Source organism: Anopheles arabiensis, chromosome 2 (assembly GCF_016920715.1).
Source record: "Anopheles arabiensis isolate DONGOLA chromosome 2, AaraD3, whole genome shotgun sequence".
Classification (NCBI taxonomy): domain Eukaryota; kingdom Metazoa; phylum Arthropoda; class Insecta; order Diptera; family Culicidae; genus Anopheles; species Anopheles arabiensis.
This window is the reverse complement of record NC_053517.1, coordinates 82,439,015-82,463,440: the sequence shown is the minus strand read 5'-3', so window position 1 is coordinate 82,463,440 and position 24,426 is coordinate 82,439,015. Positions and strand designations below refer to the sequence as shown.

Below are 24,426 nucleotides of genomic sequence, written 5' to 3'. Positions count from 1 at the left end.
AAATATAAAATATGACCTTGAAGAGTTGTATTGTGTAACTTCAGGCATTTTAAATAGCTGAACAAATTTCATAAGAAACAGTTATGTTTTCCAACTTATTTAATTGCAAAATCTGCCTGAATATCATTATTATGCACACGACTTTGGCGGTCATATGTCTATAGTTTGAAAACTTACACGAAATTGTTTTAAACTAAATTGTTTATAAGATTACTAATAACGCAACAAGAAATCCATCTACTCACTATGAAAGCAAATTATTATTGTTATACAAATTAAGTTCAGTAACCCACTCATAAAACAAGTATAAAAAGAACATCCAAACTGTAGAGCAGAGTAGAATCACGCCTAAAAAGAGCGTCCAGCAATTATGTGCTTGTTGCTGAAACAAAAACCCGCGCATTATCTTATTTCTATCCAAATTACAACACCCCATAACATCTTTCCGGTTAGCAAAACGCTCACTGTAATCAAAAGGATGTACACCAAAAAAAAAGAGCGTCTTCCTTTCAGCGACATCCGGTTGAAGGAACTAGCGACAAAAACGAACACCCTTGTACACTCACCTTTCTGTAATTGTTTCCGTTGCTGCTTTTCGCGTTTCCTCTGCGTGCGCTGGTCGACCGGGCGATTGGCTGTTGCTGTTTCTGCTGCCCCGGCAGGTAGTATTTGCATGCCGCCCGCACTGCCAAACACCAGGTGCCCGTCGGCCGCCAGCATCGGTGGCGATGGAAACCCGGAAACCATTGCCGGTCGTTGGTCCTCGGCAGCCATTTCCTTATTGGGCCGGGACGGAGGCATGGTCGTTTCCTTCCACACGTCCACCATCTCGACCGCGCGCCCTTCCGCCGTAGCTGGTAGCTGCGTACGCTCGGCAGCGGGCGCTTCGTCCCGTTCCGTGCCGCCGGCAAGCTTCAGCGACCACGCACCGTCGGCCGCGCCCGTCAGCCCCTCGATGATGCCGGTATCCGGTCGGCCGTCCTCGTCCACCGGCACACCGACGAGCGTCACCGGAAGCAGCTTGATCTTCTTGTGCTTGTGCTTCTTGTGGCCTTTTCGTCGGCGGCCCTTTTTGCTTCCGCCGCGTGGCGAACCACCGCCCGCTTCCGGTTCGTCCGCGATGTTATCGAGCTTGATTTGGCTGCCGTGGAATCGGTCGCTGTGTGTGTGAAAAAGAACATGGTAGAGGTGAGCCGAATGTGGTAGAAAATTAAATTTAACGCTCACAAAACGCGCAGTGTTCGTTCGCTACCGAGAGGGGGTGGACGATTTTAAGTGGGAAACGGAACCAAACAACACTCGATTCGAAGGTAGAATGAGGAGGGTGCCCGGGATTGAACGGGTAGAGAGCATTTCGGTCCTATCCAAACAGCCCGTGCGAAGGTGCTTGCAATCAGGCAGTCCTTTGGATGCTGCCCCATACGCTCGGTAGAAGGCAGCTTGGATTCCAAGGCTTTACATGGATTTTCTATTTGCGCAAAGATCGTGGTGGCAGGATGAGCTGTCGGACGTCCGTTTCCTGCCCACCGTTGAAAGGAAGTAAGGATTTCAAAACAAACGGAAAAAGGTTGTTCCAACAGCGTGGGTTCAAGATTATTGAAATTGTTCTATTCTAATGTCAACAAATCGTATTCATAGCCCAGAAACAGGCGCAAATGTTTTTATCCCTTTGAGACGCTCGTACACTCATTTCCAAATGAAATAAGATCGTACAAGTAAGCATAACATAAGCAAAATAACAATGATTCCTTTTTCCCGTAGATTTTATGAAAAAAAATGTAGGCAGACCTTTGTTCAACATATTTTTCTGTACAAAGCTATGATGTTAAAACGCCTGAAGGTATGCAATAACATCCTCAACAAAATATCAAATTAAATAACGATTGATTTAGAGTAGGTTTTGGAATGCTTTACTGAAGAATAAGGTCAATTGTTTCTGTTGTGTCTGGACTAAAAATAAACGTCTTTAATGGATAAACAATTCTCAAATCCATGTCAAAGTAAAGCAACACGCTAATAGAAAAAATACTTTGTATATCTTTAGGCGCTGAATAAAAGAGTCACAGGGTTAATAGTTTATTTTACCAAAACTACCCATACATACGCCTAACAAACCAAGAAGGTTAAACAAAGATCTTGCATACTTTCAGGCACTCGTATAGAATTCGAACGATTTGAGAAATTTAGTTAGAAAGCCCTCTTCTTCTATTTGGCGTAACGTCCTACGCGGACATGCTGGCCTATACAGGCTTTCGAGACTTAATTCATTACCACGCAGCCAGATAGTCAATCCTTGCTACGGGAGGACGAGTTCCAAAGTACACTTTTCTTTACAGCAAATCATCATTTTGACGTCAACAGTAACTCAAATTCCAAAAAATAATTTATGCTAGTATGTCAAAGCAAACAAATTGTGTCGATCAAAATGTCAGCAAAGGCTCAACTTATTGGAATTGAAGTATGTTTTTCCACAAAAAATGTCTACCTACACTTAAATAACGGTATTGAAGAAAGCACCATTCCGAGAATATTGTCACTCATGGAACTTAAACACCTTAACACCGGTGACACTGACAGGATTTTCCATTCCCATTTCAGTGGAAATCAAAAGCTTAATGTAACACGTTAACCTTGCACAAAAGTCAACCGCAAATTCTTCCCAACGCTCCTGCCACAAACAAGCAAGCACCTAGTTGTGGGCGGTTTTTTGGTACAAATCGCACGTGAGCATACACACATACATAGGAACTTAAGGACGAAGAAAAACACGCTATCCTTCGCCAGCACGACCGCAAATGCCGGTAAATCAGCGAACCGCAAACGGTGGGAACGTGAAGTTTATTTCATTTCGCATCAAATTAAACTCTAAATGAGATCATAAACCCCGTGCAGAGAGGGCTTTCGCTTCAGCCCCTCTTCTACTCCCCTACCCTGCTTTCTCACCCTGTTTGAGAAGAAACGTCAAATAGTTGGGAAGAAACTTTCTCATCTGTCCCATTAAACCTTACCGCACGCGTGGTAGACGGAGACAGACAATCATCGTCCCTCGAGCCCCAAATGAGCATCATCCAAGGGAGAGGGTTTAGGGACCGAATTGAGGCGCAAACATCTTCACACTGCCATCGTGCATGTGTGTGTACGTATGTTTTCAAACATTTTCAATGAGGTTAGCGTGCGGATCAAAAGGATTCGTTCTAATTGGTTTCGTACGTGATTAAAACCCCTTTACATCCGGTCCCAGCGCTTAGCTGCTAAAATGAAGACGCGTCAAATCACATCGCCTCGGAATTCCCCGCGCGCGGATTGTAATAAACCTCGGGCTTAGGGTTTAACCTCTGGCAAACAGAGCACACACACACACATACAGGCACAAGACCAAATGAATCTCATTTTAAGGTTTATTAATAGAAGGGTGATTATTGGAAAACTTGGCCATGTAGCTCCGGGTCGCTTGGTGTCAGCAGGAAGCGTTGGCGTACCATACAATGTTCAGTGTTTCCGAGAGCAAAATGCTTTAATTGTAAACTGTTCTTGGAGGACATAACCATTTCTAGATCATCAACTGTTTTCTGGCATGCTTCATCATGCAAGTGCTAGGGGCAAAAATGTATTCAGCCCAAATGTATGCAATGTGCTTAGCAAAGTTTCACTACGAAGGCGTATGAGGTTGCTTTTAGGAATAACAACCAATTCCATCAATCGGAAGGGCTCACCTACGTATCGTTTCCATGAATCTGGTATGCGTTAATGATCAATGCCAAGAATACCAAACATAAGATACATTCATGCAATTCCGTTTCGTTTCTGGCATTTATTTTTAAGAAACATAGAGTGGGAGAGAGCCGATAACATCCTTTGCTCCAAGAACATTTTTTAATTATTACTATACTATAGATGGCTGAGACCAATACTCAGAAGCAAGCTTCTCCAGACAGCCTGCAACTGGCAGCTGCACCGTAATTTCCACACGAACGTGTGTTGTATGGTTTTATCTTTTTTTTTTGGTAAATTTCATTCACCAGGAAAAATGATCCCCATCAACCCATACATGCGTCAAATTTAAACTCTTCCAAAGCTACCACCGAAACTTCCTACATCACCCGAAGCTTGAAGCGATTGATCGTCAGCTCGTTGAGTGCTAGAGCAAACCGGCAGCTCCCCAGCAAGAGGGCAATACTTTCGAAAGATTTTAAGCTTCTTATTTCATCAAATTGAGCGATGTATCATCGATCCTGGGTTAAAGTTCAAAGTGGTTTCACTTCGCAAAGTGTAGCTGGTGGGTTTTGTTCGCCCGAAGTCAGTGGAAGCCGTTCGAAGCTTTTTGGAAGGAAAAAAAGCGAAACCTTTTAAAATGCATCCTTACGTTTTTGTGTCACGTGGCAAACTTGGCCCGCTACTTTACCCTTAGTTTCGAGAGTTTCCCGAGAATTCTTTCCACCCCCGGCCATCAGTGAGCGTTGCCATTGAAAATACGTCTCGGGGAAAACGAAAGCCACTAACTTACCGGTTCAGATGCTCCAGCAGCTCGTTCTCTTCGCGTGCCCGCTCCTCGGTCAGGTTGCTGACGAGCAGCACCTCCTCGGTGATCCTCGGCTGCGGGGGCGACCCACTTGCGTCCCACCGGTGCTGCCCGGTGCCCTCGGTAAGCTGATAATTATTTGCAAGCACATTATCGCTAAAAATATCCGCCCGCTTCTGGCGTCCCGGGGCGTCAGCGGCCGGCAGCTCGTCGTGTCGTTTGTCGTGGATTTTATTGTCTACTAATTGTGCCGCTTCTGCCGGAGGCGTTACGGCACCGGGCGCGTCCCAGGCTGGTGATAGTGGCGCACTGGATACTGTCGCTGCTGCTGAGGATGATGATGAGGACGATGATGAGGACGATAATTGATGATTATTAGCGGTTGCCGTGCCTGAGGGGAGAATAAAGAGGCAAAAAGAACAGGGAACACATAAATACAGGTTAAAGAGTCTCTGGCTGGCGGTGCGCGACGACAGTGAACCGACAATGATTGGCTCGGTGGTTTGTGATACAAAAGCCCGGCACAGGAAATAGCACACACTGCACAGGAAGAAGCAAATTACCTCACGACCATCCCATCGCAGGAAAACGAGCTAAGCTTGGCATTCCATCAAACAGGAAGCTCGTAAAAAGAAGAGCCCGACATAATGGGAGCGACAGTGTGTGGAGTGGAAATTATATCGTACGTTGTTAATATACTCAACGCAAGTCACCGATCTTCTAGCTACTAGTTATTCCCACCTCTAGCCCGAGGGGGATGTGCTGATACTATAACGTACACACACACACACACACACACACAGACGTACACACGCACACCGGACTAATTATGGCTGATAAAATCGTTGAATGAAATGCGACAGTCTTGTGCTCGAGCAGGGCCAAACATCTCTTCAACAGGGTTGGATTTTAGGTTCCGGTTTACCTAAATGGAGTTTGTTGTTTCCCTTTCTGCCTCTTCGTTTAGTTGCCTGTCCTAGTTAACCGACCGTTTCTTTGTGGGGAAAACTATGCGCCAGCGCGAATAAGCTCTCTTGTCACGCAACGTCGCATTGGCGCTTTACATGCACCGCACCGTTGCCGTCGTTGGCTTTAATTGCGTGGTGTTACCCATTTTCCACCTGCTTGTAATGTGATTCTGTCATATGAGCGTGTGTTACACGTGGCAGCGTAATTGATTCTTGCCAAGCATGCACTGGGCACCGTTAATGGGCGGACGCTAGTAATGAATCCAATGATCAAGACAGGGTAGTGGAAAAATCGAGTTTCCAGTGTTGTTATAATGTTGCAGTGTTTTTATAATTTTTTTAGCAATATTGAGCTTATATCCGCAAAATTAGACCGTAAAAATAGACCTATTAATTGTTTGTGCTTGTATATCCAAATATTTTTGCTTACAAAAAACAAATCATTTAAACACCGTAATAATATCTAACTGTAATTTGATAACAATTTAAAAAAAAATACACCACAGCAAAAACCATGGCACTTCAAAGAATTTTCTCACATCCATACTCCCATTTACTAGATTATTTTAAGCCGCAGATAGAAATGGCAAACGCAAGTGCGTAAACAGCACGTGTTGTAATTTTCCGTAAATAACATTACCCTAAACATGCAATAACAACACTGCTTCATAGAAAGAGTACAAAAAAGAGCATCGTATCGCTAAACACTACAGCGTTTCGGTTAACAGAAAAAAAGGTTTAAAGAAAACATAAACCCAAACCAAAGCAAAATGGCTTCCACATCTTGGCACAGCCGAACATCAAAGGCCGTGCGCGCTCCGTGGTATTGAGATTGACATGCACATTCGCATACATACGTTCGCACACAATTATGTAAATGATTGGAATGTTTGTCTGTTTGGCAGACCGTCTTTCATTTTTGCACATCATGTTACCTAGCTCAGAGTAAAGCAAAAAAAAAACAGAATATGTTCAAGTGAAAGACGGGGCGCCTCCATCGTTCGATTGCACGTGAGGATTTGAGGCTTTTTTACCGTCGGATTTAGAGTTACTTGAGCGTGTGTGTTTATGTTTGTGAGAAGAAAATGCTTTTCACAAGACAAGGCAAAGATAATAAGGATGATTCTGAAAATCGTGCTTGTTATTTACGCGAAAATTGTTGTTTTTAGACGTTCATTCACACGTTGCTGAGCTAATTTGAATTAAATATCGTTGGCTAGTATATATGAACGCTTTCCGTTTTGTGTATTTCAAAATAATGCAAATGAAATGGTTCATAAATACATTCTCAATTAAAAAACAAATCCATATTTAAAGAAACCAACCAATTGTATAAAAAAACAAAAATACATTCTAGCTTTAGAATACCAAATTTAATTCCATTTACACTGAAGAATGCCACCACTGGCGTACGGGACCGCCTGCAGTCAATTGCCAATTTCGGTTGCCAATTTATGGATAATTCTAAATTATGACGAGATTACGAGCCACGTAAATCGACCGAAGCAGACACAAAACCAACCAACGGGCGGCGTGCAGGCAGGCAGGGAGAAAGCGCAAGGGCGTATAAATCGTGATTTTTACAGGATCAAACTGCGAGTACTACTCGCGGCGGGCGTCGGGCGGAATGGCAGCGGAAACATAAATCGACCGATGCTGAATCGTGCGATTTCATTCACTTACTCGACCATTGTGGGTGAAAGAATCTATTTTAGATGCCCGCACCGCCCGCCGCTCGTGCGTCGCGGGAAAATTCAATCGACCGGGCCAGCCAGTAATGTGGTGATCGTAAAACGAAACTGCTAATATTCCCGCATGAATAACACAAATGCACAGACACACGTGCACATCGAATTGAGTGTCGAAACGGGCGTATTTTGTGCGATTTAAAAGTATTAAAATTTTGCTCCCACACCGAACTGAACCGGCTGCAAGCTGTCGAGTTATGTGGGATGTAAATTCACTTTGATTTTGACATTTATCCCGGCGAATAAGTGGAATTAGGTGAATGGGCCCATATGCTGCGTGCCGTGGGGATTTGGTGGCTCGTGGGTTTCGATGTGCTGGATATGCGTTCTATACGTTCCCTTTTCCCGCTCGGCACAATTTGGATCACTTCCACACCGAAGGATCTATATTTGATAAAGTGTACTATTGAACTCCCATTACTCATATGTTCTTTGTATGGTCGAAAACGTTCACGTCTTGTAGTTGAGTACCTAGTGTGGTGTATAGAGTCTAATAAACGGGTGGAAATTGAAAATAACTTGAGTTAAATTGACTTTAGAAACTTTTTTCATACTCAAGGTGAAAATTCTACGAATAACAGTGGGTTTCTAATAATGAGAATATTGAAACATTTTATATAGTGTACTACTAGGTTAAGGCTCAAATTTAATAGTCATTGACATAGATAAATAACAGAAATTTAACTTTTTCAGTTCCCTACATGACCATGGCCATATACAGAAATTTATGACAATCAATTTCAATCCTCAGACATTCCAACATTCTATCCATGCATGCAAACTCACTTCTATCATCTTAAAAATGCAAACTCACCTGAAACTCACCTGACTCAAAACAATTCCTCCGGTTCGACTTTTTTAAGCCAACATTAAGTCATTCAACTGTACCTATGGAGCCAGTACTAAACACATTCAATATATTTTATCAAAACGTGAGAGGCTTACGTACTAAAACCTCTGAATGTTTTGCTAATACTGCAATCGCCGACTGGGATGTTATCGTTCTTACGGAAACGTGGCTAGATGACAGCTTTCCATCTGAGCTTTTGTTTGATAACAACCGCTTTAATACATTCCGTACGGATCGTTCTGCAGCAAACAGTAACAAATGTAGAGGTGGTGGTGTCCTCGTTGCGATCAATGCAAATTATGCTTCCTCTCTGTGCTCGACAAACACATCTACAATTGAATGCCTTTGGGTTCGAGTAAAAGTTCTTAATGTTTCGCTAATCATCGGATCATTTTATTTGCCTCCTGATCAATCAGCCAACATGGACACCATAAATGCATTCTGTAATTCATTGCACTTAACGAGAGAGAAATATAAGAATGACTTTTTTATTCTGTTCGGGGACTTCAATCAACCTAATCTTAAGTGGGATATCAACGGCAAATTTCCGACACTGAATCTTATGCTTACCCGACTATCCCCTACCAGTCAAGCTCTACTCGATGAACTAAGCTTTGAAGGTCTTCGCCAACTTAACACTGTTCTAAACCACAATAACAACATGTTAGATCTAGTGTTTGCGAACGACAAAGTTACTGATTACATGAGGCCAATCGAATTATGCATCGAAAGTATTGTTGAACCTGATGGACATCATCCAGCTTTACTTACATACTTCACGCTCCCGCAATACAGTGTGCCGTCATCTCAACCCCCACGTCAAGCAGATTTCAATTTTAGACGAACTAATTTCACTGATCTCGTTTCTGCACTTAACCAAATCAACTGGGACTCTATCGCTGACCATGACGACATCAACGACAGTGTGGCTGAATTTTCTTCTCAAATGAATGAACTGTATGAACAATTCATCCCACGGTTTAATGTTCGTGCTCATCCACCATGGACCAATTCTGCACTACGTTTGGCTAAACGTCGAAGATCACGGGCCCTTAAAAAACTGCATCGACTAAAAAACAGCACTAATCAAATAAATTTTGCTCGCGCCTCAAAAATATATAAGCAGCTGAACCGAACCGCCTACGCCAACTACGTCAGGAAAATTGAAATCAATATCAAAAGACATCCCACATCATTCTGGAAATTTGCTAAAGATAAGGAATCCTGTGGACGACTTCCTTCCTCGATGCAGTTTGAGGGAAACACCATTACCGGAGATGAAGAGTTTTGCAATGCATTTGCCTCATATTTCTCTTCTGTGTACACCAACAATTCCTCGGTTCCGTCTAACTCAACATCGGCTTTATCCTTCATAAATGATGAGGTTAATTTATGCACACCACTAATCAACGATGATGAGGTGGAATCTGCTATTTCGTTGTTGAAGCTTTCCTACGCACCTGGGCCTGACAATATTCCCAGCGCAATTCTCATTAATTGCAAGGCTGCTCTCATTCCCATACTGACCAAACTATTCAACAAATCCTTGCAATCGAAATGCTTCCCGCGTCTTTGGAAATCATCGTGGATGTTTCCTGTTTATAAAAAATCTGACAAAAGTAATGTGTGCAATTATAGAGGAATTTCTATGTTATGTGCGTGCAGTAAACTGTTTGAAAAGATAATGTCTCGTCATATGCTCCAAGCCTTTTCACCATTAATTTCTAATGTTCAACATGGCTTTATGCCGAAACGATCGATTGAGACCAATCTAATATACTTACTTAACTTTTGCCACTCCTATATTGACAAGGGCTTACAGGTTGACGTCATTTATACTGACTTCTGCGCTGCTTTTGACAAGGTCAACCACTTTCTATTGCTATCTAAATTATCAAAGTATGGTGTTCACACAAATGTTGTTGAGTGGTTAAGAAGTTATTTAACTGATCGTTGCATTAACGTTAAGATAGGAACTAGTTTATCTGCCACATTCCATAATTTATCTGGTGTTCCTCAAGGGAGTATATTAGGACCTTTACTATTTATTATATTTATTAACGATGTCGTGTTTGCTATTCCTCATGTTAAATTGTTATTATATGCTGACGATCTAAAAATGTTCCTACCTGTTAAATATTCTGACGACTGTGAAATGTTACAAGACTCGTTAAACTATTTTTCTGCATGGTGTTTTAATAATGAAATGTTACTTAATGTTAGCAAATGTAGTTGTATAACATTCTCAAAGAAAAAAAATCCTATTATTTATAACTACAAAATCAAAGAAGACAGCGTTCCACGTTTTTCTCAGGTTCGGGACTTAGGAGTTATTTTAGACAGTAAGCTTAGTTTATCTAGCCATTATCAAACTATCGTCACTAAAGCTCTTAAACTGTTAGGATTTGTCTTACGTGTCTCGGCCGACTTTAAAGATCCTTTCAGTTTAAAAACATTATACTGTTCTCTAGTCCGTCCCATCCTGGAATTTGCCAGTGTAGTTTGGTGTCCCCATCAAATCACATACATAGATAAAATTGAAAAAAATCAGAAAAAAATCACACGTGTTATGTTTCATCGTCTTCCCTGGTCAAACCAAATTCCACGTCCTTCGTATAATGTTCGGTGTTTACTATTCGGCTTAGAGACTTTACAGCATAGGAGAACTACGGCTCAGATAACTTTTATGCATAAATTATTAATTGGAGATTTTGATGCACCTGACATTTTAAATTTTATTTGCTTTTCTACTCCCTCTAGAGGTCTTAGAAGTAGAGAGCTACTAAGAAGCCCTTTTAGATCGACTGGTTTTGCTGCCAATGATCCACTGCTCAAAATGATTGATGTGTATAATAGGTTAGGGTTATCAGCAGATTTCAATCAATCCGTTAGTCAGCTGCGTCAGCATATTCAAGTTAGTTCTAGGGCCATAATTTAAACTTGTACTCTGTAAGCATTAAGTTATTTAGGCATACTGCCCGATAACTTTGATTTAAATAAATAAATAAATAAATAAATAAATAATTAGAATAGAAATAGTTTACCAATCAACAGCAACCAAAATAGGGCAAAAACCATCAGCAAACACAATTTACAAATCAATTGTTAGTTCTCTAAGCATTTAACATATTATTCAAAAATATCCTTACATAAAATAAAATATGACAAGGGTACTATGTAAATGATAAACAATTGAATTCAGAACAAACGATCTGTTTGTAAATGTTGGTAAATGACGTGACACCTCAAACAAAATAAGCTTAAAGTGGTCCAGATATTTTAAATGAATATACGTTAAACACTAGCGCCATCTCTATAATGAATCGCTTAAACAGTCGTGAACAGAGCTTACTTTCACAGAAGTGATCGCCTCACTTGTAAATGGCAGTACTTTCGTGTGAGATACTTTTGTAACGCAAGTGTCACGTCGGTTCGTCGGTGGTAATAAAGTGAACCCTCTCCAATTTGAAAAACCTCTCCTATTTGAACATTTTCCACAGTCCCTTCATTTTCAGTACATTATTGTCTCTATAATTTGGAAAACCTCTGAAATCTGTATCCCTCTTATGTTTGTATGGTGTTGCCATGGTTATTGAAAGATGTATGCTCAAATTGGCAATCTTGTTTGCAGTTTCCTATAGCAACAGTTAGTTCTGCATACTAAATGTTCTGTCTCTTTCTTGTTTGTATGGACCTTTCATTCACTTTCAACTCCTGTAATTTGAAAACCCCTCTTATTCGACAGTCCCATCGCCTCTCAAATAAGAGAGAGTTGACTGTACTCAGTAGTTTTGAAAATATTAAACACAGGTTAAAAGAATGTTGGGATAGGTTAAGAAAGTGTTAAATAGTGGAAGAGATTGAAATTAAAGTACTGCTGTGATAAGTATAGTCAAAAGTGAAAGGAAAAGATTAAGTAGGTTTTATTGAAGAGCAATAGATACAGGGTTTCGAGTCATATAATGGAATAGTTTAATCGGTTAAGAGAATGTTTCAAACCGGTAGTGGAATCGTGCAAGCATTCTGTTGAGGTTTGCAATCATATAATGGAGTGTTGCAACCGAATTGTAGAATTTTGCTAGCATACTGTGGAGCTGTGGTGGATTTGGCTTTCAGCGTCTATTGGTTACCCAGAGCAGGATATTAAGCTCATGTATGGGGATACGGCCCATTCGGTGTTTGAACCCATGACGGGCATGTTGTTAAGTCGTTCGAGTTGAGGTAGAGTTAGTTATCAACGTCAAAACAATACCTTACGCACGAGAAGTATCTTTTATAACTGTTACCATGATTATTAACATTAAATACACATGCTTGTTTTTTTTGTGCCTATCAAAAATGAACGCCCTGTAGATTCAGCAAAAAATACTAAAAAAAATTTTACACACTGAGCTGTAAAGATTAAATTATGTTAGTTTTTCTACTTTGATTGTAATGAAACTTTTTACGTATGACAGCCTTCAAACAAGTACCACAAGCGGGGCACCATAACCTCCACTTTTGGTACATTCGCCCGAATAAAGCCACTGTACGGCTCGTAGAGTTATTGGCATGCAGACTTACGGAGAATTCTGGGGTTAAAATTCTACAGAAGAACACAATTCAAAGGATTTTCAAAGTGTAAGGTAGCGAGTATGCTTGGGTTCATACTATTTCACAGAAAAACTACAGTTCCAATGAAAATATGCATTCTTTTGCTAGACTATGATTCTTGTTTGATCGTTTTCAACAACTTATTTGACTCTTTTTGAATCCAATACCAATCAAACTACCACAGCACGCAAACAATCTCGTTTATGACCATTTTCCACATTCAGCACCTAACCTTCCCTTTCATTTCATCACTCGTTTACAAAGATATAAGGTAAATTTGTATCTGAAACAACTAACGAAGATAAAACCAACCAACGTCCCAAGAATCTATCTGTCTCTCGATATCAGAAAAAAGAGCCACAACCACATGTACACACAAAAACGCAAATGAACCATTTTCCGATCTGCTCGGTCGGTCGATGAGATCCGAAAACAAATCAATCGAAATGTAACGAAATAATATCGTCAAACGAGCCATTTCCCTTCCAACATCCTCAGCCGACCTACTAACCGTGCTTTCATCCAGCTGATATTGGCAACGTTGCAGCATTCTGGTGAATATCGGTCCAACGCAGGCCACTGCACCGCAAGGGGACGGAACAGTTTTCAATCATACAGTTCCCACCCACCTTCCACAACCCCCATTACCACTCAGGAGGAACTGGGCAAAAATAATCCAATATGAGTTTCGCTCCCTTTACATCGGCCCACATTCTAAGAAGTTCGCCTCTTTGGTGATGTTTCTTTCTGTACAGTTTTTTTTCCGAAACAAGCTGCAAGCACACCGACCACGTGCTGCGTCTTTTTTTCTTCTTTTTTATCCGGTCCGTGTGTCGCTCTCTAGCAGAAAGGGACGGTAAGAGGGGAAAAGTTTGCATCTCATTTCGAAAGTGGCACAAGATGAAAGGGTAAGCAAAGCACGAAGGACGAAGACTGCGTGCCGCACAAAGGCATGTTTCCTGCATACTCCCTTGGCTCTCTTTCATCCTGAAGTGGAATACATTTTCCACCCCAATGGACGAATTTTCACCCGCCGAGAAGTGGTCGAGAATGGGTTGCAATCGATAGGCTTCGATTCGCCAGACAGACAACTGAATTCAATTCCCGACCCGTCACGGTGGGGGGCGGTTTCCCGCTGTGGTGGAAAGTGGGATGCAGTTGTAGCGAGCGTAGGGCACGTGAGCGCAGAGAAGTATAAATACATGGGCTGGAAATCGAATAGTTTTCCCTTCTGCCCGCGCTGCCCCATCGGAAAGGTGGCGTCGCTCTCATCTTTATTGACTGAATTTGAATGAAATTCCAGCATCGCACAGCTTCACACCAACACACAGAGACCCGTTCGCTAGACGCCTACAACACGATCCAGCAAATGCTGCAAATGCAAACGACAAATCGATCGATTCCGATTCCGCACTACACCGTCACCATGGACGGCGCATATTCTTCGATTTCCGGGAAGCGGAGAGCCACGTGGATGGCGCCAAGCGAACGCACCATGTTTCATGAAGTAGTACAAATTTCACCACCGCCACCGTCTTTTTGAACAAACCCCTTGCGAGTTGGTTCGCCGTGCGTGATGCTGATGTGAAAGTGGAACACAGTGGTACACAAAAAACGCACTCACACCGAGATAGAGTCAAGAGCACGGGTTATAACAGCAGCTGGCAGCAGCGAGCGCTTTGCCAAACTTTTCCGATAAGTCTGCGGATATGGATGTTGCAAAGGGGCGCATCAAAACAAAAGGAAAGTTTTATGATACCAAGCAATCAGCATCCTGTGTTCCGATCTTCCTACTGCATGGCATTTTGGGCCGCACTCGGGAGCGGTGAAGAATGTTCGCCAAAGGCGTACGAATTTTGCACGAGTCGAATTCAGGCATACCGGAGCACACGAAATGCAGCAGAACGGGGCAGCAAACGTTCGGTTAAGTTTTGATCCTTTGCAAAGAGGGATTTGCTAAAGTATTTCAATTTAATCCGATCAACAAAGAGAGTGATTTTTGTGCCAGCAGAGAGAGAGAGAGAGAGAGAGAGAGAGAGAGAGAGAGAGAGAGAGAGAGCTCACAACGTATTCGCTTAAAGGGAAACATTTAAAATAATTGTTCTTGTATATGTGATGCAAATTATAGGCAAAATTGTTACAAATATTGATTTTTATCCTCTTTTGCAAAAATATTTAAGACATTTAAGGCATGTTAATTGCTAAAAGTCATTTACTTCGTAATAAATGGTTATGCTCATGCACAATGCATACATTTAGGCGCTACAAATGTGTGCTGAACTGCGTAATAAAGATTTTTAATTCGCATGAAAAACATTTCAGATGTTTATAAGTACATAATTTATTGAAAACTAAAATACGTAGATTTTTAACATCATTTTCACCATGTTTCCACAGCTGGGTGGTTTTCATTGCTGACTTTAAGTTTGAGTCCGGTGAAACATTAAACTCCTTACAACAGTCATCGATCTCTGCTTTGCAGATCCCTCCTTCATGACAACGCTATCCCTTCTTATAGCCATTTTGCTATAGTATTGTGCTTTAAATAAAATAAACGAGTCACGAAAGAATGAAAAAGAAAGGAAGCTAAACAGCAAATTCCATCTCCCGGAACGTTTTTTGCCTGGAGCACTGAGCCAGAAACTAAACATGGAGAAAAAAACCCCTGGACAAGTAAAATAAATTTTAAAAGCGATCTCGAAATAAATCCACTTTTCTCTCAATCCCGCCTGCCCATTCCACTCGCCTTGATGGTGGTTCTCAGAAAAAAGGCGCTTCGAAAAAGGTGATATTCCCGCTCGAAAGTGCTGCTTTTTAAGGGACGACCCGGTTAGCTCCAAACAGGGTATCCCATCCGTCGTGTGGCCCACTCGCGTCGGACTAAACGGCGACCTAACCTTGACGTTCAGCTTATCGGTGCTCAGTGTTTTGCTTACGCTTCGGCGTTAAACCCTTTTTCCCGCCTGCGCTCGTTTGCTGCCAGCTGGAAGCCGGTTGATGATGGCAGTTGGCATGCCTCCCGTTCAAGCAGTCCATCAAGTGGGTGTTCCATGCCCCCTCCCCACTGCAAAAAAGAGGGAAGTGGCTGCTCACCTCACGGCAAATTACTTAACCTGCCAGCAAGAAAGCGCCAACACCGCACCACACCACGCCACAACATGATCAAGCAGTAGATCTTGCTTGGCAGCTCGTGAAGAGAAATGGAAGTTTGCATCACAACAAATAACGAGTGCGCGCGATAAAAAAACGAAATGACAACGATGGACATGGACGTACCCGAAGAAAATCTCCGTTACGCGAATGTTTTGTTCTTGGCAAGCAGAAATGTCGAGCTCCCTCTTTCAGCAGACTAGCTGAGATGTAAAGGTGGTTAAGATGTGTTTCGAATCTTGGCACCGGGTTTGCTCAGTGAGACGAATGTGCGATGCTTAGGAAGGTGACATGATGGTATAACGGAGCTACACACTCCTGGCAACTATACCGGCAAACGCTAATGGTGGCTGTTTAGCAGCGGGACTTGACTTTGACGATGCTTTGAGCTTTCTTGTCCGGTGTAGATCTTGATGAGATTGAAAGAGAATTCAATTTGTCGCGTTACGGGAAGAGAATGTTCGCTTCGAGAAAAGTGCAATATAAATGATGACTGGGCAAACGAAATCTTTATCGCTGGATACAAATTTCAATTTGTTGCACATAAATAATGAATAGCGTGCTCAACACTTTTACAACAACAAAAAATAATAGAATTCGATTCAAGATGCATAAAAGACAAACAATTAGCAAAAGAACATCGCATCTCGACTGTCCAAGCGCCTGCAGGTATGCAAAATTAAAATGTGTAGAACATCAATGGGCCGGTCTGGTGGTACAGTCGTCAACTCATAAGACTTAACAACATGCCCGTCATGGGTTCAAGCCCCGAATAGACCGCACCGCCATACGTAGGACTGACTATCCTGCTATGGTAACAATAAGTCACTGAAAGCCAAGCTCACTTCACTAGTGGGTACAGGCAGGCCTTGACCGACAACGGTTGTTGTGCCAATGAAGAAAGAAAGAAAGAACATCAATGAGGGAATAATTAAGAAATAAAGTAAAAAAATAAAACATAAGTAACACTATTTCGGGAAAGCAGCTCGTAAACATTTTCAACTCATATAGAATCAGTAAATCAGTAACTTTTACAAAGAAGAGAAAAAATAAAACACAAAAGCAAAAAGGATAAAATCTAACAGCCAAAAATTCAAAACAAAAACGCATTTTGAATATAATTTTTAAACAGCTAATGTCTTCAACATCATGTTTATTAAACTAACTCAGGTTTCATAAAAAAAACTACTGTTAACCTGACATCAACAAATAGGTGAAATTTACTAAAACTTTATAAGAAAACCTGCTTTGCAAATAGCTTACATGACCAAATACCAGAAGTCCTTATACACTGTAGAATATCAAAAGGCATACAGTAAAGAATTTCATAATATAAATCCTGGCAGGATTGCTAACAAGTACCAACCATTTTTTTAACACATAGAAATAGATTACTAAACTCTTTATTCTCTTCACATTATTGGCTTAAATTTTTTTATTAATCTTCATAAAACATCTGCTGAACAAGGTAGCATTAGAACAAACGTACGCCAAAATGTATGCAATTTATCCAAAACTCCAAACCAATCAAGGTGCAAACTCTTTGCAAAGTAAATTTCTAAATCTCATTTGCTTTCTGCCCGAAATGTACCTCAAAGGTATACCAAACCATACACCTTATCCGCTATCAAAAAAGTACAACCAAAAAAAAAAATCCTTCCCACGATACAAACAATGTCCCATCACGTGGCCACAATATCCGGAAAATCAACAGCGTACGTCCGTAACCACATGTGGACACAATCCGATCCGTGGTGCACGAAGCGATACCGCCCAGTCACGCCCAGCAAGATGATGATCGCTGCAAACATTAAACGAAGAAATGATTTAATGCTTCTTCTAATTCCGTACCGTTGCTCGGCGCCATGGGTCCACCCACCGTTACATTGTTCCACCGCGCAGCAGAGCGCACACGGCCCACGGAGGGAGCGTTTTGCTGCCGGATACCGAGCTTCGCTCCGGTGAGAGCAACACACACGGTATAATCTAATTTTTCGCAATTTGCATACACCATCGGCTGCCGGTTTCAGCTGGTTCTTTGTCCGTCCAGACTACACACACACACACACGCCCACGTATGCCATATGTTGCGAAAATAGCATAAGAATGCCGGCATTTTGTGGGGCAAGCGGAACGCGCGGCCGGGATTCGGGTCGAAAGTAAATGGATGGGATAATGGATGGGCTCTGTCGGCGTTGTTGTCAGTTTCTTCTTGCTCTTCTTATGCCGCTTTCTCTCGTCCCTGTTGGCTGGGACGCTGGAGACAAACACGAACTAATCTGCATATAAATTTCAATTTCGTATTTATACAGAGTGGCATAATTATGCACGACCGAATACGCCACTTTGCGAACGCGACTGCGACGGTGGAATGTGCTCGACCGGTACCGGTAGCCCGTCGGCCCGTCAGAATGCTTTGTGAGAGTTGAGACAAGGGCACAGAAACAGAAAAAAAAATGCACCAGCACATGAAGGTTGAGCGTTGGTTCCGCGAAGCAGGGCAGAAAAGAGGACATTTTTTATGTTTTTTTGTGACATTGCAACTGGTTGGCGTGCAGGTGGCATGTTACTTGTAGGATTGTAACAAAAGACTGCGCAAGGCAATAGCTTATCATTTCTGGCGTAGCAGGAACAACAATAAATTTAGGCTAGCTCAAACAATATAAACAAGCAAACAGCCAAACTTTATTGATTACACTTTACCAAAACAATACCAAAAACTATAAAAATGGTAAACAGCTATGATGTGAGTGAAATGTTAAACAAATTTCATCAAATAAACATTAATCTCTTAGAAAAGCACAGTACCAAAGATGGATTAGGAAAATTGTTTTAATTTAAATAGGCTTGAACATATTAAAGACACTTTAAAACGTGAACGAGATTATTGAAAAATAATATAATCAATTAAATATAATAAAATAATCAATAAAAAGCAAGCACTTCATTGCATTGCAATGAAAGCACTTGTAGTAAAAAAAATAGATTGAGGAGAACATAATTAGACACTTCAAATTGAACCCAACGGTGAAAGCGAACAATTTTCATCCACCCTTTTAATGCTCCGATCCGATTCCCTTCCCATAATTGAGATGTTTCACGCAGCCAAAAAAAAAACATTTTACCAGCAAATGTATTTCCCTTTATGCCTTCTATTTTCCCCGCCGCCTGGTTGTAGTCGCCCAAACATTCATCCCACAGCCACATTTTTTGTCCTGGCCCTGTGTGGGCATGTGTTTGCTCGAGCCGGTTCCACAGAATCCCCTTTTATTTACAAGCATCACACAGGCCCCGGCAAAGAATTATGGCTCGCGGTGCCGCTCCCTTTGCCGGGGCCAGTTTAATTCTGCCATAAATAAGATTTTCCGCTGAGAAAAGCAAAAACAAATTTACCCAAACAGCCCCCATGCTCCAAGCCACCACCCGCAGGCTGATTCTCAAAATGGCACGAGCAAATGGGTTAGTCGACGGGTGGCTAGGATTAGACGGTACCGGAAGGTGTTTGCCCAAAAACGAAGCATCAGCCGATTGTGGGATGGAGTGGAATATTTTCGATCCCAGTGAAGAGAAGAGAATCCACCAGCAGGTAACCGTGAACCGGAGCGCAAGAACCAAAATTCTAAAGAATTTATGTTTGCTTGTGTGCTTTTTGCGTTCTTGCTCAGTGCACCGTTTCGGGCAGAAAAAGCGGGCGGCTGTAGCAGCATTAGCGTTGGGGCAGACTTAACGGTGCTTTAAAATGTCGCTCTGCTTTGCTTTACAGAAAAAAGTTGATATTTGACCAATAAATAAGATGTTAGTATGACGGTATTAACAGCAATGAACGATTGTTTATGTACTTTCCAGATGAATTGATTCGAAACATGTCTACACAATTGCAATTCAATCTTTTTCCAATAATCCTTTAAATTGCGTTTAAATTGCAAAACGTGCCGGACCATTTCGAAGTGCCAAGCACGACCCCGATCCCCTGAAAAGATGACAAATCTTACCGTTGATTGAGATGGCATAAATGTAAATAGCAAACAATCTATGGAAGTAATCATATCATTCGATTCCCATTCATGCTTGAGGCGTACAAATTACAATTTAATTGGTGGTACTTGTATACATACACCGCACATACACACTGGCACTCATACACGTTAGCCCTTTGCCCAAACAGGAAAGCAACGGCCCCAAGTAGTGCCAAAGATTACAATGTTCGTATTATTTATAAGCAAAGTTGCAACAGCACCGTAAATCTGACCGACTCGACAATTTTCCATTTTCATTCATCCATTAAGCCTTCGTATGGGACAGCATCGTGCCACCCCGTAGAACTCGACCCACCCCCTCTCCCTGGCGCTTGGGTGATGAAAGTTTCTGCACACAGCAAAACTGTACTTATCACTTGCCCTGCGTTGCCTTCCTCGGCGTTACTGCAGCTCATGCTGCCGCTTTTCTCAAGAAACACCGGACAGACAGTGGGCATGGGGACACTTTGCCCCTCGAGCAAAGTGTTGGGTTTTACTTGGCAACGACCACAATCTAAAACAAACATAAATTAATTTCACATCCCTTCACTGCCAAGCGGACTGGGAACGAGGGTTTCCTGCTCGGATTTTACCCACAGAACGACAAGCTTGCGTTTACTTCCGTTACGGTGTTGAATGCAAACCACAAGTGGATATCTTCGCAATGATCACCTTCTGGTGCCCAGTGTGTGCCTCGGCTTTTCGGCTAGCAAAGCAATATTCTTCCCTTGCCCAAAACCTCGCACGATAGTTTTCAAGTTCGGTTTTCCCACTTTGCTAGCGAGAGAGAGAGAGGGAGAGGCAATTTCACCACACTCAATGCGTGCGCTTTATAGCACGCGCTCTTTAAAGCGGTGCAAAGCAGCTCCGAAAGCAGCATTCAAAATTGGTGTTTCTTCGCTTGTGTGGCAAATATATTCATCCTTAAGCTTGTATGCGGAGCTCTGCTCAGCGGTATCACTCCAAAGGCACCAAAGCTCAACACATTCCGGTTATCGGTCAGATTTTATAACCCCTTTTCTCCGAGCTGGAATGGAAATGTGGGGGATGTAGTTTTGGTTTGTGTTTCGTTTTGTTCCCCGAACGCATGCAAACCAGCTGAAACCTTTCGTCGTGCAAGGAAAGGGTTGCCACGGTCTGGCCGTTCTAGACCGGACAAATCCGGACCCGGGGGTCAAGTGGTTCAACGATTGACGTAGGAGCTGTGTTCTCAGAGGCTTTGGAAACTTTTCGAAAGGATTGCCTCACATGCTTGTAACTGGCGTGTAAGCATGTTTTCGGAAAGGACCACACGCACACACACTAGGAGCAGCACACATAGGAAGGCTCAACAAAAGCAGGAGCTAAAAATATCAAAATTTTAATCGTGAAAGGTTCGAGAGATTCGAATAAAATCTAGCTACATGCGTACGATGGTAGTGGACAGAATTGATTGTCAAAGTGGTGGTTAAGATTGGAAGATATTGTTTCGATGCAAATTAGCAAATAGTTTTCGGAATGCTTAATGGTATACTATTCAGCCCAGCTTTTGGTACGTAATAATAAAGTAAATTTTTCAATTTACTTTTTGGGAGCTTTCTGTTCTTAATTCAACATATATTCTTGAATTCAAAGAATTCATGTTTCCTGATCCAATTGGGATTTGTGGGATTGGAATGAACAATATGAATGAAAAGATAAATAAATTATATACTCTATTTGTTTAACAGCACCTAAAGCGCAGCCTTTGATAATGTTTAATTATGCAAAATCAGCATTTTTTTATAAATAAAAAAGGACTTTTTATATGCATTTTGCCTACTTTTAGGCGTTCACTCGTTTCGGAGCAGCCTGGAGTATGTAAAATATTTCTCTCCTCACCCTCCAAGCAAACAGACGCTACTACTGTTTCCATCTTTGTTTTTCATTAATAAAAATAAACCAAGATCGCTATCGGCACTGCCTGGTACAGTGCCATTTGTTGTTGTTTCGTTCCCCGCCCATACCAGTTCCTCCCGCCGCACACGGAGGATGTTTTCGTACATTGTCACTCCACACACCGGCAAGCGGCTGATTGCCAACCGCAAGGTTTAATAAGCTTCTTTGTTGAAATCAGCTTTATCGCTTGCATTTAATGAGCGCAGCAGCGAATGTGATCCCCGGCGCTCGTGTATGCCGCCCACAGTCGTGTATTCCCGGCGGTGTGTTTTTACTTCCAGTGGCACTCTTCCACCACCGTTTACCCTTAATCAGCAAAACCCGGCCCCGTGCATTGTTCAGCAAAAATTAATAAAAATAATTAATAATCATTTCAATACACACAGCACACCCGGGTACCACCCGGGTCAGCGGGCGGCTTGCCCCATCCATGGTAAACGTGTATGGATAGTTTCCTATGGACAGTTCTGCAAATGAAAAACAGGAGTAACCTTTACTAGCGTTCCATGCAGCATGGCTGATTCATTTGGTCAATATTTTGGTTTCGAGCCACTCGCGGGGCCAACAAAACAAAAAGAAAATTTCATACCACGTAACCACGCACAGTTTGTACAGATGTTATTTGACTTCTGTGTACGCAGTTGTGTTTCACTTGTCGATGCAGGAGTTGTCAGTAATGTTTTGCAATGTTTTTTTCTTTCTTTTCTTTTCGACTCTTTACCTCTGTTCGTTTCCCGATGGCGTTCAATAGTTATTATTTTTATTAGTATTTTCGAACGTTTCTTTTTTCGTTTTACCCTTTCCCCCAGGGTGTCTGTTTAATTTATTCCAGCACTGTCATTGCCACAGCATTTGCACCAGCGCGTTTAATCCCGGCCGTGCTGTTTGTGTTTCATAAAGCAAACGTGCAGTGTTTGTACACACTTTTTTCTGTACGCTTTCTTTTTTTGTGTTATGTTTCGCGGTTTGCATACCCCGGGAGAAATACATATTGCTTGTTAAATTCAACAGCATCGCCCCGGGCGGTTCCACAGCTGGTGCATAACCGATAGATGATAGGGATGATGTTTTTTTCGTACTATTTTTTAATAAAAGATACTTTCAATTTTTGCGCCCGTGTGTAGCACAACGCGTCAGTGGGCAGAAATATGATACGGGAGTTGTATAAAAATGGTTCCAATTATTATATTGTGGGAGTGACAATTTTTCCATGCCGGATTTAAAATGATATTACACATATGCGGAATTGCAATAGAAGTATGACGTTACTGCGAGGAGATTGTGCGAAAATTATTGCATACATTTGTTACTGATTAAGGTTTTTATTGTTTTAATTTTTTACAAGCCACCGGGTGGATTTTGGGTTAACATTAATATTTCGAATAAGAATTCAAATAAGAAAACACATATGAATTAGAAGAAACTAAACCATAGGATATAGATAAAACTACTTGACTAATTTGGACTGCATGAAATGAACTGCTCGAACCACACGAATGAACTTTGTAATGAATTATGTAATGAACTATGGGACAAACAAATACACAGTTGCATACCGACCAGCGATAACGTGCACTATTCTCATTTTCATCAAATTTATACTAAGTTAATATCACAATCCAGCACTTTAGTGAATATATTTCACACCACCCTTTTAATACATCTCGTACTGGCCACATTTGTTGGCCATTATATTTTACAAGGTTTTCCAGGAGTTTTCATAGCTGTGGGACACTTTATTGACTCTTTGTTATGTGAAATGAACTTAATGTAATGGGAATTGGACTCTATAGCACTCTAGTTGGCCAAATACAATAGGAATTCCCAAGGACCCTGTCCAAAAAAGATGCCATTGAGTCCAATTTTCAGCAAATCAAGTTCACTTCCAATAGGAATTTACAGGGTTTCGAATCATACAAGGGAATAGTTCAACCACTTAGTAGAATGTTGCAAATCGGTAGGGGAATATTGCAAGCAAGCTGTGGATGTTTGCAATCACTTAGGGGAGTTTTGCAATCGATTAGGGGAATGTTGCAAGCGTACTGTGGAGCTGTCATCAGACTGTGGGTGCCGGTGTAAAAAGCTACAAATTGATACCGATGATGTTTTTAAAAAAAAAATCGTTTGGAGTTGTCTTCGTGTGGGATTCTGCTGTACACATGATAAAATAAATAAATCCTGCTGCGGAGCCATAATTAAACATGATAAGTTAGTAAGATTGACGAAAATATTTTAAGGTATTTACAGCGGCACCCACAGTCTGATGACAGCTCCACAGTACGCTTGCAACATTCCCCTAATCGATTGCAAAACTCCCCTAAGTGATTGCAAACATCCACAGCTTGCTTGCAATATTCCCCTACCGATTTGCAACATTCTACTAAGTGGTTGAACTATTCCCTTATATGATTCGAAACCCTGTAAATCCAATAATTATTTTTAAAAAGTACTATGATAAACCATTGCTATTTTGCAGCAACTCGTTAATTACAGCAACGGCTGAATCTAAAACAATATATCATTGCAATAATGCATCAGATTCATACATTCATCCAGGATTTTGTTTTTGTTCAATAACAGTCTTAATTTAACTTATTTTATTACACGCTAAAATATCATTCTCATGTCCCCGGGCTTAGCTTGTGTCGCATAAGGTGGGCATGTG

General features: G+C 41.6%; 1 protein-coding gene across 5 annotated transcripts in view; it reads right to left on the bottom strand.

Annotated features, from left to right (window-relative positions):
- Positions 1-24,426, bottom strand: part of LOC120893400 — a 115,805-nt gene that overhangs the window by 30,261 nt on the left and 61,118 nt on the right. For all 5 annotated transcript variants that reach the window (XM_040295245.1, XM_040295249.1, XM_040295246.1 and 2 more), the window contains exons 3-4: positions 4,505-4,910; positions 567-1,159 (exon numbers count right to left, since the gene is read on the bottom strand). In XM_040295245.1, coding sequence (XP_040151179.1) covers positions 567-1,159; positions 4,505-4,910 — 999 coding nt within the window. The remainder of the gene's footprint in view (positions 1-566; positions 1,160-4,504; positions 4,911-24,426) is intronic.